General features: G+C 40.7%; 1 protein-coding gene across 1 annotated transcript; it reads right to left on the reverse strand.

Moving 5' to 3' along the window:
• Positions 1-8129: 8129 nt before the first annotated feature.
• On the reverse strand, positions 8130-11129 carry LOC149947785 (uncharacterized). Its single transcript, XM_090170965.1, has one exon. It carries the CDS (start codon positions 11127-11129, stop codon positions 8130-8132), a length of 3000 nt encoding a protein of 999 aa, XP_090027091.1.
• Between the last annotated feature and the right edge of the window lie 2749 nt (positions 11130-13878).

The raw sequence follows: 13878 nt of genomic DNA on the forward strand, positions 1-13878 counted from the left end.
TCGCCATCCAGACGGAAAAAGGAGAAATTCAAAGACACCGAAATCAGATGAGACCGAGAATCTTGCCAAAACCAATTCCAATCACACCATCCGAGGTTCCAGAGGTAGTTTCAACATCGATTCCTGAATCATTAGAAGATCAGTCCTGGGTACCAGCTTTATCAATAGCAGAGCTATCAACAGCAATCTCTGTTGCAACAAACAGCAATGACACACCACCTTTGGACACCAGCACGATGACACCCACTCAAACAATGATCGCAAAACCACCAACAACTGATCCGCACCAGTTGAATCTCAACCACGAACTACGCCATTGGTCAGTCAGGATACTCAAGGTCAATCAACGGATCAAACCCCAAAACAGGGAACCAGTTCCTATCAACGTCCTCAACGACAACGAAATAAACCAGCAAGATTCAAACAGTAATTGTGCTAAAATTAAAAAGGGGGGGGGAAGTAATGTTGTATATAGATAAGAGATAGACAAGATACGCATAGTTCTCACTGTTCAGATAAGATAAGCATAGTTCTCAATGTTTAGCCAGGGGGCGCTAGGAGTGTATTAAATTGTATAAATTGACAGGTCCTAGCTAGCTAGAGGGCACTCTCTCACCTCACCATGACTTACGATGTAATATTGTATATAAGTTTTAATCCTTAATAAACGCATTATAAATCTTTAAAGTAATGAGTATAAATTGGTTAAAGTATGTCCCACGAACACAACAAAACGTTTCTTCAGTATCTCTACTAATTCATCAAAAGTCTTATCGATAGGTTTTTCTGGCAAGAGAGTATTCCTTAAAATTCCATATGTCTCTGCTCCAACACAAGATAGTAGGATCGCTTTTCTTCTAGCTGGTTCATCTATTTCATTTGCAATAAAATACTGTTCCATCCGTTCCGTATATGATATCCATGATTCTTCATGCGAGTTATATTTCTCTAAATGTCCGTAAGTTGGCATGATGTCAGGTTGGTTAGGCTTAAATTTTGAGCTTGAAAAAGCAATATGGCGTCCCGGCGAGGCTTACGAGTTGCGGATCTGCGCAGTGAATTTCTTCTAGAATATTCGAAAATGGCGTCCTTTTCTTCTCGACGTTTCGTTACGTTGCCTGTCACCTAAGCCAAAGCCTACTTCTCGCTTGATAATCCAATGCCTTGTTACCTTCCTTGATGTTTTGTTATTGCACTACCTCTTCCGTGGAAAAGCTTGTTTCCTTTATCCCCGTCGCCATTTTTGTGTTTAGGTTCTTGTATATTTACGGAATGAGCTTTAACGTATATGGATATAACTGATTTATTACATTGATGAATATATACATAATATGAAATGATGCATGACGCTTGTGTCGTAGTACCGGACTAACTAACTAACTTCTAGTTTCCTATCTATCTCCTTGACTGCCTCTACTATATGCGCTACCTAGCGGTGTCTATCTAAAGAGTCTATGATGTCATACACTACAAAGTGTTTGCAAACTATGAAGTATGTAGCATGTCCTTCGATTTTAATTGTAGTTAGTAGTTACTAAAGGTTAAAAGTCGCTAGAAGACTTGGTCCTGGAGTGGTACGTAGGGTATTAGCCTAGTTAATTATTATTATTTTGCCATGGTACCCAATTAAAATATGTATGATAATTGATAAGTTGATATGCACTATATTTTTGTAGTTTACGATTAACTCATTTTGATCAAATCGAAAAAATTGTTCGAATGAAGGTTGAAAATAAAGACATTTTGTACAACAATTAGAATTAATTTGAATGGTAAGTTAGAGTTTACCACAGTGGCGTAATATAAAATTCTGGGCCGGCCTGCAGCCTGAGACAATGGACCCCCTTCAGTGTTTTTTATTAAGAGCCTTAGAGAAGGCTAAGTAAAATTAAAAATTTAAAAGACCATCTTTTAGGACGGGCCCGTCATTAATTATACCACTGATTTTCCAAGTTCGCCCAGGGAACTTTGTTCTAAGCTATACTGTATTTGGTTTAATATTTTACTATTTTCAAGTAAAACGAACAGTGATTCAATTACTTTTTTTTGACAAATATGCAAACTATTTGGCTATTTGAAAACCAAATACTTCGAATACTTTGATATTCGAAATACTATTTGGTATTTGATCAGTTAACTGGTCTAAATTTTTTCCCTAAAAATATTCGACCAAATTATTTGACGTTATAAATATTCGATTTGGTATTTGCCGTGCTTTGAAAAAAATATTTGATATTCGATTCGATCCCCAAAAAATGGTATTTGCACACCTCTAGTACTTACCCGATATTGAGAATTTGAAACAATTACTTGAAGAAATGTCTTTTCCGTAAATAAGCGCTCATGGGATAATATTTCGCTCGGGGAATTCGTTTTATCAAAAGTAAATAATATCTCAATTAGAGCTATTATTATTCGCTTTAAAGTCGCGTTCATTGAAACATTTACGAGATGGATACTTATCTCGTTTACAAAATGTTTTAAACGATAATAATATTAGAAGCGTAGCCAGGTGTATGGAACAGAAGCTTATGTTTGTTTGTACAGTTGACCAAAATATTGACTACGCTACTGTATAATATAAGTTTTTTTTATTTAGGAATAAAGCTTTGTAAGTAGGCAGTTTTGGAAAGGAAATGTTATGGTGTAGTCGGGCTAGGGACCCTATTCTGTAAGCACTTCTCGATCGAGATCTCTCTCGATCTCGAATCGCTCTCACGAGATGTCGAAAAACGCTATTCTATAAAATATTTGTCGAAAAATGCTACTCGAATTCGATGGACTTCTCGAAGTCGATCTCGTCGTGTCCGAAGCTTACGAGATCGCTTTCGACAGAGGTTTCAACCAATCATCGAGCTAGTAGTTCTTTTTAACTACCCCCCCCCTTCTCCTGTGTTGCCAAAAAGCTACCACTACCAAAACCGTCTTTCTTAGGGAAAAAAAGCAATGGCGCTTGCTATAGCTCGGCTTGTATTGTTAAATATAGCCTTAGAAATCGATAATAGATGTAATTTTCAAAGATAAAGAGTTATAAGAGACCAAACAATAATTCCTTTGGACTTGGAGCTCGGCGTTTGGATAAGAAATAATAACTTTATTCATTTTTATCCACAAACGAAAATTATCCGAAAAAAACCCGATTATTTTACATGTTAAATTGCTATATAGCCGTGGATAATATCCATGGATAAACAGTTAATCGTAATTTTTATGGTTAATCAAAACTTTAGCGGTTAATTTAGCTGTTTCGCCGAGCTCTATTTGGACGTTAAATATATACTGCAGTATTACAATGAAAATAAATATCCTTTCTCTAAACTATAAAACATGGGCGTTTGTAATCAGCTGTTTTTGTGATGGTGTATTCTTATTGGTCGGAAAATAGAGAGCCTATGCGCGATTACAACCGGAAATATGTAGAACCCACGTGGTCTACTCGCTTGTCGAGAGTCGAGATGTATCACTTCGAAGTCGATTTCGATGAAGTATAGAATAGCGTTTATCGAGAAATGACTTATCGATCGAAGTGATCGCCTTCGAGATCGACTTCGAGTCGACATCGAGAGTGAGATCGAGATAAATTAGAGAATAGCCTACCAGGGCGGGGCAGGCCGTCGCCCCGGTGCTTTTTTCAAAGGCAGGGCCCCGCCCCGCCTTGGTTTTTCCATTTTGCCAGGGCGCGCCTTGCTTCTATTTCGTAAATCATTTTTCTCGAATAAAGGGTGTGTGAATTTATGATAAATTTTGCCTGCAGAAAAATACCATAACAATTTCAAATCGTTACCTAGGTACGGCCAACTTCGATCACGCGTAATGAGTGAGCTAAGAATAAATTTGACAGCTATTTAAATATTGAATCACTGTCTATTTCAAGCACTCTAAAAGTAAAACTAAATAGAAGATTAGAATTTCCCGCCCCGTCAAAGGCAAACCAAAGAATTGAAATTCAACAATCCCGCCCTTTAAGAACATCGCGCCCTTACTTAGCGCGCTAGAAAAACCAAAAGAGTGAATTATCAGCGTCCCGAGAGTGGCACGCTGCCGAAAGGGGGCGAACGTCGTAAAATGGGGAACCAGTTTTACCAAGAGTGAATTAATGTTAACTGAGAACATGCATTCGCAACTGTAGTCCCCGCTTTTATGTTGTAACGGCGATATTCTTACAATTGTAAGTGTCAAGTTTACTTGTATTTATTTTCAAAATTAGCTGAGTGGTATGGTTTTTTTTAAATGCGGAAACGCATCTTTATGGCACGCCATCCCGGTCAAAATTAAAAAGAAAAAAAACGGAGTTTTTCGTTGAAAAAAAAAATTGGATATTTTTCCAAATATAATTTTGAAAGAAAAAAAATAATTTTGAAAGAAAAAAAATAATTTTGAAAGAAAAAAAATAATTTTGAAAGAAAAAATAATAATTTTGAAAGAAAAAAATAATTTTGAAAGAAAAAAAATAATTTTGAAAGAAAAAAAATAATTTTGAAAGAAAAAAAAATAATTTTGAAAGAAAAAAATAATTTTGAAAGAAAAAAAATAATTTTGAAAGAAAAAAAATAATTTTGAAAGAAAAAAAAATAATTTTGAAAGAAAAAAAATAATAATTTTGAAAGAAAAAAAATAATAATTTTGAAAGAAAAAAAATAATTTTGAAAGAAAAAAAATAATTTTGAAAGAAAAAAAAATAATTTTGAAAGAAAAAAAAATAATTTTGAAAGAAAAAAAAATAATAATTTTGAAAGAAAAAAAAATAATAATTTTGAAAGAAAAAAATAATTTGGAAAAAAAAATAATTTTGAAAGAAAAAAAATTAATTTTGAAAGAAAAAAAATTAATATACCACACATAGATGGCTCTACTTTACGCTTGCAGGGACTACTAATACTGTCATGGGATGTTAGACCAAAAACCATAAGGTCGTGTGTGATATTCTAATCATGACACAACATTTAAGAGCTTATAAATCGAAAACTACCAGATCTAACGGATCAAAATAGTCGTGACACTCTAAACTGAAGGGGAGAGTTCGAAATTTGTAACTTATGATGACCTTGAGAGTGTCACGACTATTTTGATCCGTTAGATCTGGTAGTTTTCGATTTATAAGCCCTTAAATGTCGTGTCATGATTAGAATATCACACACGACCTTTCAAAATAATTTTTTTTCTTTCAAAATTATTTTTTTTCTTTCAAAATTATTTTTTTTCTTTCAAAATTATTTTTTTTCTTTCAAAATTATTTTTTTTCTTTCAAAATTATTTTTTTTCTTTCAAAATTATTTTTTCTTTCAAAATTATTTTTTTTCAAACAAAATTATTATTTTTTTTTCTTTCAAAATTATTTTTTTTTCTTTCAAAATAATTTTTTTTTTCAAAATTATTTTTTTTTCTTTCAAAATAATATTTTAAAATATTTTTTTTTTTTGAAAAATATCCAATTTTTTTTTCAACGAAAAACTCCGTTTTTTTTCTTTTTAATTTTGACCGGGATGGCGTGCCATACATCTTTGTTGCATTCTTAGTGGCGTCAAATTCCAGTTCCAGGTTTAGTTATCCCATGTTAGAGTGACCTCTTCGTTGGTTCGCTTCGTTAGAAAGCCCAGGGCCGGCGTTAGGGGGGGGAGGGGCGGAAAAGTACCCCGGGCCCAGGCCTCCGAAAGAGGATCGTCCGCCCGGGTGCCTAACTATAGTTTTCGAACTATTTCCAAAAAACCCCCACATATCGGAACTTGTTGATTTCTCGAGGAGTGACAGCTTGGACAGCTTGACCGACGGCTCAGACTGTTTTTGACTTATACAATAATATAAGCGGTCACTCAAGCTGTCAGAGCTGTCAATCAATTTGTCATAGATGTCAGTTAAGCTGTTAAAGTCACTCGTCAAAACATCGAGTACAGGATTAGAGGGGTAGAAATTCGCCCTGTTCTCGGTCTTTAACATAATTCATTATCGGTTTTTCCAACCCACCAAAACATTTTAACGTAACCGCGAGGTCTTACTTTTAAGTTTAATAAGCTTACAAAGTGTTGTGGTTTGTTCTTTATGATTAATGAAGCTACGTAAATACGAAGGAACTTTATTGTCTGGCTACATAATACACAATGAGTCGTGCGCGTCTTTTCCCATTTAGTTCTCTCACTTCCGATGAGTGATAGCGTCACCTATGGACACGTGTTATTATGTTTATTCTAAACGGGTTAGTATTACATCAACTTTCTTTTTTCTTTTTTACGATTGTCCATAGCGAATAGGAGGCTTCACGACTCTGTCCCGAGTGGAGCGAATGGACGGTATCGCTTGGCTTGGTTGTGAAGGTTTCAACTGGCTGGGTTGCGAAGGTCTCGACTGGCTGAGTTGCGAAGGTTTCGACTGGCTGAGTTGCGAAGGTTTTGACTGGCTGAGTTGCGAAGGTTTTGACTGGCTGAGTTGCGAAGGTTTTGACTGGCTGAGTTGCGAAGGTTTTGACTGGCTGGGTTGTGGTCCGAATGGTGCACATGATGGGAATGGTGATCGGAGTATTGGAGAAAATGGTGGTGGATAGCGCTGTGAATTCCCGGATACCATAGGGTCCGGCTGTGGTTGTCGTTTGAGAAGATTGGAGTAGGGGGAATTCCCTGGATGGATATGTTGAGACAATGGTGCTGTCGAGGAAAACGGTGTTGGGCATGTAGTCCGAGAGGGTAATGTAGCCGGATGTCGAGGTAATTGTAGCGGTAATGTTATTAATGGTGGTGGCCTTTTGATAGTATGAGTGTGCGATTTCGAGACTTCCTGGGGTCTTTGGTTGATTGGGTTGGTGTTTGGTATTATTTGAGGCGGGACTATGTCTTGTCTCGGTACTGCGTATTGTACGGTTTGCCTGTTATGTTGATAGGGCCTTGGATGTGATTCTGTGGTGCATGTGGGTGATAGTAGTTGTTCTGTCGATAGCTCTGGTTGAGTTACGTCTAGAGGTTGTGGTCGCAGGTGGTATCGGGTGCGGCGTAATATTTTACCTACGGCGGTTTTGATGAGGTAAGAATGCGGTGGCTCTGCCAGTGCGATAATGGTTGCTGGTATCCAGGTTCGGTGTCCTGCATAGTATAGAACTTGTTGACCGATTTGTAAGGTTTCTGGCGTGAGGTAACGACGATCTTGATTGTTATGGACCATCTGGTCCTTGCGAGCTTTTAATGTGCGGTCGATGTGACCCGTTGGAAAATGTGGGCGGAGTGACGCATCATTTGTTGTTAGCGGAGTCCTGATTCTGCGACCCATCAGCATTTCCGATGGAGATGGGAGATGGCCAATGGGTGTAGCACGGTACTCCATGAGTACGCATTGTAAATCCTTACCCTCTTGTTTTGCTTTAATCAACATATTCTTTATTGTTTGTACCGTACGTTCGGTCATTCCATTTGAACGTGGGTAATGGGGGCTCGACGTGACATGTGTGACGCCCCACTGCTGAAGGAATTGTTGGAATTGATGCGAAGAAAAGGGTGGGCCGTTGTCAGAAACCAGTCTTTGCGGTGCTCCATGGCGAGAAAAATGAGGGTTTAGAAATTTAATTACGGATGAAGCATCGGTGGTAGGCAACTCTGCCGCCTCAACGTATTTGGAGTAGTAGTCTACTATCAGTATGAGATTCTGTCGTTGCACATGGAATAGGTCCGTCCCGACAGTTTCCCACGGTAACGTTGGTGTGGTGTGTGGAAGCATCGGAAGCGGCAAATTGGCAGGATCTCGGGAACGACAGATGGAGCAGCGGCGGACAAATTCGGTGATGTCGGAGGTTATAGATGGCCAATATACGTTAATTTTCGCTTTTGCCAGGCAAGCATTCACTCCCTGGTGCGCCACATGGATTTGGGTCATTGTGTCGTGACGAAGACAGTCTGGTACATACAAGCGATCACCTCTGTAGAGGAGTCCTTCGGACTCGTGTAGTTCTTCTTTTAGAGCCCAGAAAGGGCGAAGTGAAGGAGGGAGCTTGTTTAGACTATTTGGCCATCCGTTGCGGGTATATTGAAGAAGAGTTTGCGAGGTGTTGTCTTCTGCGATTGCTTGCCGAAAAGCAGATCGTTTGGAAGTAGAGAGTACCGTGAGCGAGTGAACAGCGGCACATGGTCCTTCTAGCTCATGTGTATCAATCATCATATGCGTTTGAGGGGCCCTTGAGAGTGTGTCCGCCACTGGAAGATGAGTTCCCGGAACGTACACCATCGTGAAGCTGTAGCGCATAGTACCAATCGTTGTAGGCGTGGAGACAAGAGACTGAGCGGTTTGTGGATTATGGCCGTCAAGGGCTTGTGGTCCGTCTGTATTGTAAAGTTTGTACCCGCAACATAATAATGAAAATGTTCGCAAGCGTGGACGATGCCTACCAACTCTTTTTCAATTTGTGCGTACCGCTGTTGAGTACTGTTAAAGGTGGTGGAAGTGTACTCAATCGGCTTGTTGTTTTGCAGTAAAACTGCTCCAACGCCGATAGGGCTGGCGTCCACAGAAATAGTGGTGTGGGATTTGGGGTCATATAGCGCCAGAACTGGTGCGTTGGTGAGTAACATCTTGACTCGTTGAAAGGCTACTTCGGCGTTGCTGTCCCAGTGGAATGTAGTGTCCTTTTTGAGGAGAGAGCGGAGGGGGGCAGTCTCTTGAGAGTGACCTGGTAAAAACTTGATTAGGAAATTTACCATTCCCAGAAATCGTTGCAGGGCCTGTTTATCAATTGTAGATGGTAAGGCATCTATCGCCTTGGTCTTGTTGGGGTCAGCATGTATCCCAGTGGACGTGATGATATGTCCAAGGTATCTAACCGTGGACACCGCCAACTGCATTTTCGATGAGCTGAACGTTAAGCCTGAGTGACGGGCTTGATCGAGAACACGACGCAAAAGTGGTGAGTGGTCTTGGGCCGTACGTGTGATCAACAGAAAATCATCTGTCGAAATCTTGATGTCTGGAAAGAGGTGTGGTGGGTAGATGTACTGCATCGCTTTCTGAAAGATTTCCGTAGCGGTGCAAATGCCGTACGGTAGCCGTAGAAAACGGTAGCGACCGAATGGTGTGGCGAACGTACATAAGTACGAGCTTGGTTCATCGAGCTTTATTTGCCAAAAAGCGCTCTTGGCATCTAACACCGTGAACAAAGCAGATCCATGCACAGAAGAAAAAATTTCCTGTGCCGTTGGAGAAGGATGGGTTTGTCTTTTTATAGCTTTGTTCAACTCACGGGGATCCAGACATAGGCGAAGTGAATCATATGGTTTTGTGACTATTACTAGGCCATGAACCCAGTCAGTGGGTTCGGAGACTGGGGTGATGACGTCGTTTGATTCCATTCGTCGTAGTTCCTGAAGGACCCTGTCGTGATAGGCTTGAGGTACTTTCCGGGCTGCGGTGGCATAGAGAATGGCGTTGGGCTTCAGGTGAATGTGGTGGACACCAGGAAGTTTTCCAATCGTGTCAAAGCAATCCTGGTATTCCGCTATGATTTCCCGTGCTGTCAATTCCGTGGTCGCTGTTGTGTTGTTCACCCGTACGGTTGTTTTCACAGAAGTTGGGTGATGTACCAGTACCGGTGCCGTCACTGCGAGGGATGCATAGTGATTCCGGATAATGAAGCCAAGTGCCACGGTGGCAGCGGCACCGAGAATGGGAGATGTGGGCTCTGGTGTTACGTAGAAACTACAGATGGAGGATTGTAGTGTTGAGGCACAGTGTATCGTCAAAACTCCTAGAATTGGTACACTGTGTCCGGAGTAGGACGAGATACGATATTGAGGCGGAGTCAGTGCTGGTCGGAATGGTAACAAGTCGTAAACGGTTTTGGGTATAATGTTTACTTGTGATCCCGTGTCCAGCTTGAAAGATACTGGTAAGTTTCCCAGAAGTACCGTATCATACCATTCTTCACTATGGGTTTCTATGCCGGCAGGTGGGATTTCCACTGTGGTGTCGCAAACCAGAGTCATCGTGAGAGAGTGTAGGTAGAGGGTATGCATGTCAGGTGGTGTCGTGGGATCTTGAAAATCGGCTAGGTTGGTGGATGTAAGGCGATCACTAGAAATGGTAAGAGAGTCAGTTTGATAGTTGAGCTCTGGAAGATCGGAACAGTAGGAGGAGCTCTGGTCGTCTTGTGGGTCCCATGATGTATAGGGAACAGTATGATCAGCTTGAGCAAAATATTGCGTATGGTATGGAGCGACAGTTAGTTCATACGCCGACCGAGTAGAGCGGCATGAACTCGCCCAGTGGCCCCGGCGTTGACAAGAGTAACAGGTAGAATTCGCAGCCGGGCAGTGACCCTGTAGGTGAGAAATTCCCCAGTTGCGACAAGACGGGGTAGCAGTGTTCGATGGAGGTGGACGACCTCGTGGTAGTCCACCCGGGCGTGTGGAATGTGCAGAAGTAGGGTGCGGAAATCGTGCCGACGGTGGGAGACGTGGTGCCGACGAAGAGTGATGAGGTGGACGGTAAGTCTGGGTAACCGTGTGAGCGCGACCCCGAAAAGCATGACCACCACGATGAGCAGATGTATACCGCAGAGCATCCAACGAGACAGCGGTGGAGGGAATGCTGTGCGGAAATGACTTGGGTGGTGCAAGAGTCTTAGCATGGCGGGAGGAGGCCTCTTCCGATTGACATAACTCAACCACTTGGTGTAATGTAATCGTACGTTTAGTTAGAATTTTCTTACGAAGATCGTCATTGAGAATTCCCATTGCGATGATAGTACAGAGAAGAGTGGGTTCGGCCGGTCCTAGCTCACAGCGACGTGCTTTGGTTTTAATTGCGGTGAGAAAGTCCGCAAAAGATTGATGTGGCTGTTGTCGAGTGGTCAGGAGGTCAAATTGAGCGGCAATCAAATTTTTATAAGGTGCGTAGTAATTGTCGAATTCAGTAAAAACTTGTTCCAAAGTGAGTTGTCCTCCATCGGGTACAGGTATAGTGAAAGTTTGATACAGGTCGTTGATATGGTCACCAGCAAAGTAAAGGAAGTTCGCAATTTGAATGTCATCGGTAGAGGTTGATAATTTTGTTGCCGTGGCATAAATTTTAAATTTGTGTTTATAATCTGCCCATGATTGCGCGGGATTATTGATGTCGGGTACAAAGGGCTCCGGCCCGGTAAACGCAGTAGTAGCGGCCATTAAGACGGTTAGGCTTAGAGTGCAGGATTAGGGTTAGCGATTATAAATAAACTCAAAATAAAACTAAGATAAAATCAATTAAAAGCCGCAAATTGCGATTAAACTTTAAAAAGAAAGAGTTATCTAATCGAAAAACATATCTCACTTCTGATACCATGTTGTGGTTTGTTCTTTATGATTAATGAAGCTACGTAAATACGAAGGAACTTTATTGCCTGGCTACATAATACACAATGAGTCGTGCGCGTCTTTTCCCATTTAGTTATCTCACTTCCGATGAGTGATAGCGCCACCTATGGGCACGTGTTATTATGTTTATTCTAAACGGGTTAGTATTACATCACAAAGTTAAAATTATTTTTCCTTTCACGAGTCTTACAAACAACAACAAACATTTGGGGGAAAAGCATTAAAGCACTCAGCTCCGAATACGATTCGCGTATATCGCGAGGGTAAAAAGCTTGTCACGTGGAACTAAATATCATGCCAGTATTCGCTTCAATTTATAAAAATTTCTAGTCCTCTTGAGACTCCAAAGTGCATTTTCACACCATTTATCCTGTCGTATTCAAGCGTTGTCAGTGGCGGACTGGGTCTAAAATTTTGGGCTGCCAGAAGACAAAGGGCCCCAGCTTTAACAACTATAACGCTATCATGTTTGAGGGGCCCACTTCATGAACGATCCGCGGGGCCCACCTGCCATCGGGCAGGTTCACTTTATGGCCAGTCCGCCACTGAGCATTGTATTATATAAAACCAGAAATTAAAAAGGTATCTATTACGTGATATGTTACCACTTGCGACATTAATGGTAGACACTCACCTTTGCAGGGTCGAGGCAATATCTATTGGGCGCGAACTTGCCGTCAAATCGCGGATGTGTACATTACATCACGTGATAGATTTTACCGCGAGCAATGCTGAGTCTATCGATGTAAAACGTGGGAATTACACGGCGTAGGGATATTGAGCGCTTTATTTTCCCGACGTAATAGCTATATAAAGTTTCATATCACCCGGCACTATTTTTTTCCCTAATTTCGATATTGAATAGTCATCCAGAGCCTGCGTATAAGATTAGCAGTATAGAGTGTTGTCGTCTCAGTGGCGGCCTAAGGGGGGGGGGCGGAGGGGCGCTCCGTCCCGGGTACCAGGGCAGCAGGGGGTGCCATCGGAGAAGCTCGAGGGGGGGGGGTGCAAATCAGAACGATTAAACTTGAAGAAGACGGACCCGTGAAAACTTCTGCACGGTCCTGGGGGTGTCACAAAACACTGCCACCGCCCCGGGGACCCAGCCTTCTTAAGCCGCCACTGTGTCGTCTAATACGAATTTGAAAACTTGTAACGTCACAGCTGTAGTGTTAATAGTGGCCGCCATGACAGTTACCGTTTTTTATCAATAGGCAAGTTACATTGGTGACGTCGCAGGGTTTCAGACGACAACACTCTATAGGAAGATGGATACTTCTCTTGTAAAAGTATAATATATACTTCTGATAAAACGTATTTTCAGAAACTTTTAACCCTTTTTAATTTTATATGGTCAGTATAATGAGTGAACTAGGAAAACTACTACTTCTGCGTAGTTTGAAAGTTATCTCCCCCCCCCCCCCTTGGTTAAAGGGGTTTTCCCTGGATTTCTTCGGTTTCCCCTTTCAATAAAAATTTTATAGGTTAATGAAAATAGTTAGTGTAGTTAGCTGTTGTCTCGCGTGGAATGAAGGGCTTACTACCACCATCCTACGCGTTGTAACCCGCCCACTTGATTAAAAAGTATTAAAAGTCGCTGATGACTTGGGTATTAGAATAGCTGATGATTATTATTATCATAAATTTCATTGTCTTTTGCATTGTCATTTTATACCTATTTTGTAAGGCTGTGCGATTAGTGGTTTTAGGCAATCGAGTCGATTATTGAGTATTCGACTCGAGTAATATTGAAGTCGAGTCGAGTAATCGTGTACTTGATTAAGGGGAAACTTTCTCTTATTCGAGTCGAGTAACTAAAAGGAAAACCTCGAGCAATATTATAAATTACCAGATACAGTTTAAGCACTCGTATGGACAAGGCTGAAAAATCCCCTCTTTCGACGAACACTCGCACTCTAGAGGGAGAGTGCTACGATTGAGAGCGTTTAGAGTTTCGCCCATCTCTGGAGCGAGGTATATATACATGGTTTAAAAAAAACTATGCGTTATCAGTTAAAAAAGGTTTCGTTAAAAACGCATAGGCAAAACCAGGCGGGAAACATTAAAAAGTCTACAATCGTTTTTCTTCGACCAAAATTCACCCCAGAAACTTTACCCCGTTATGTACTGTAAAGAAGTCAACCTGCGATGCTTCCTAACATAACAAAGACGATGTACTTTTGTTAATATACTTTTATAAGTAATTGATAATTATTAAATTATAGGACAAAACGCCGACGCAGACCCCCTCAGAAGTAATTATTTTTCTATTGTTTTTGTTTATTATAAATTTAAAAAATGTCTAACAGTAGGACCCCACACGTCCCCAATGCAACTGGACCCCAGCGTCCCCAAGGGGCCAAGGCACTACCTTAGTTCATTATAGAAGTGGCAATATTAAAAATGACAGTTTTTTTAATTTATTATCATTCTCCCTAGACAGATTATCTTTCGTGACCAAATATTTGAAACATGTTCGATTGCTATTTTTTTTATATCAGACCAGACCAAAGGTTATATCTTCGATGGTACGGTAATATCAAATATGTTAAACTTTATA

This window comes from Leiobunum rupestre, chromosome 4 (assembly GCF_980474605.1).
Source record: "Leiobunum rupestre chromosome 4, qqLeiRupe1.1.hap1, whole genome shotgun sequence".
Lineage (NCBI taxonomy): Eukaryota > Metazoa > Arthropoda > Arachnida > Opiliones > Sclerosomatidae > Leiobunum > Leiobunum rupestre.

Coding starts and splice junctions, on each gene's coding strand:
- LOC149947785 (XM_090170965.1), bottom strand. CDS start 11,129: ATGGCCGCTACTACTGCGTTTACCGGGCCGGAGCCCTTTGTACCCGAC.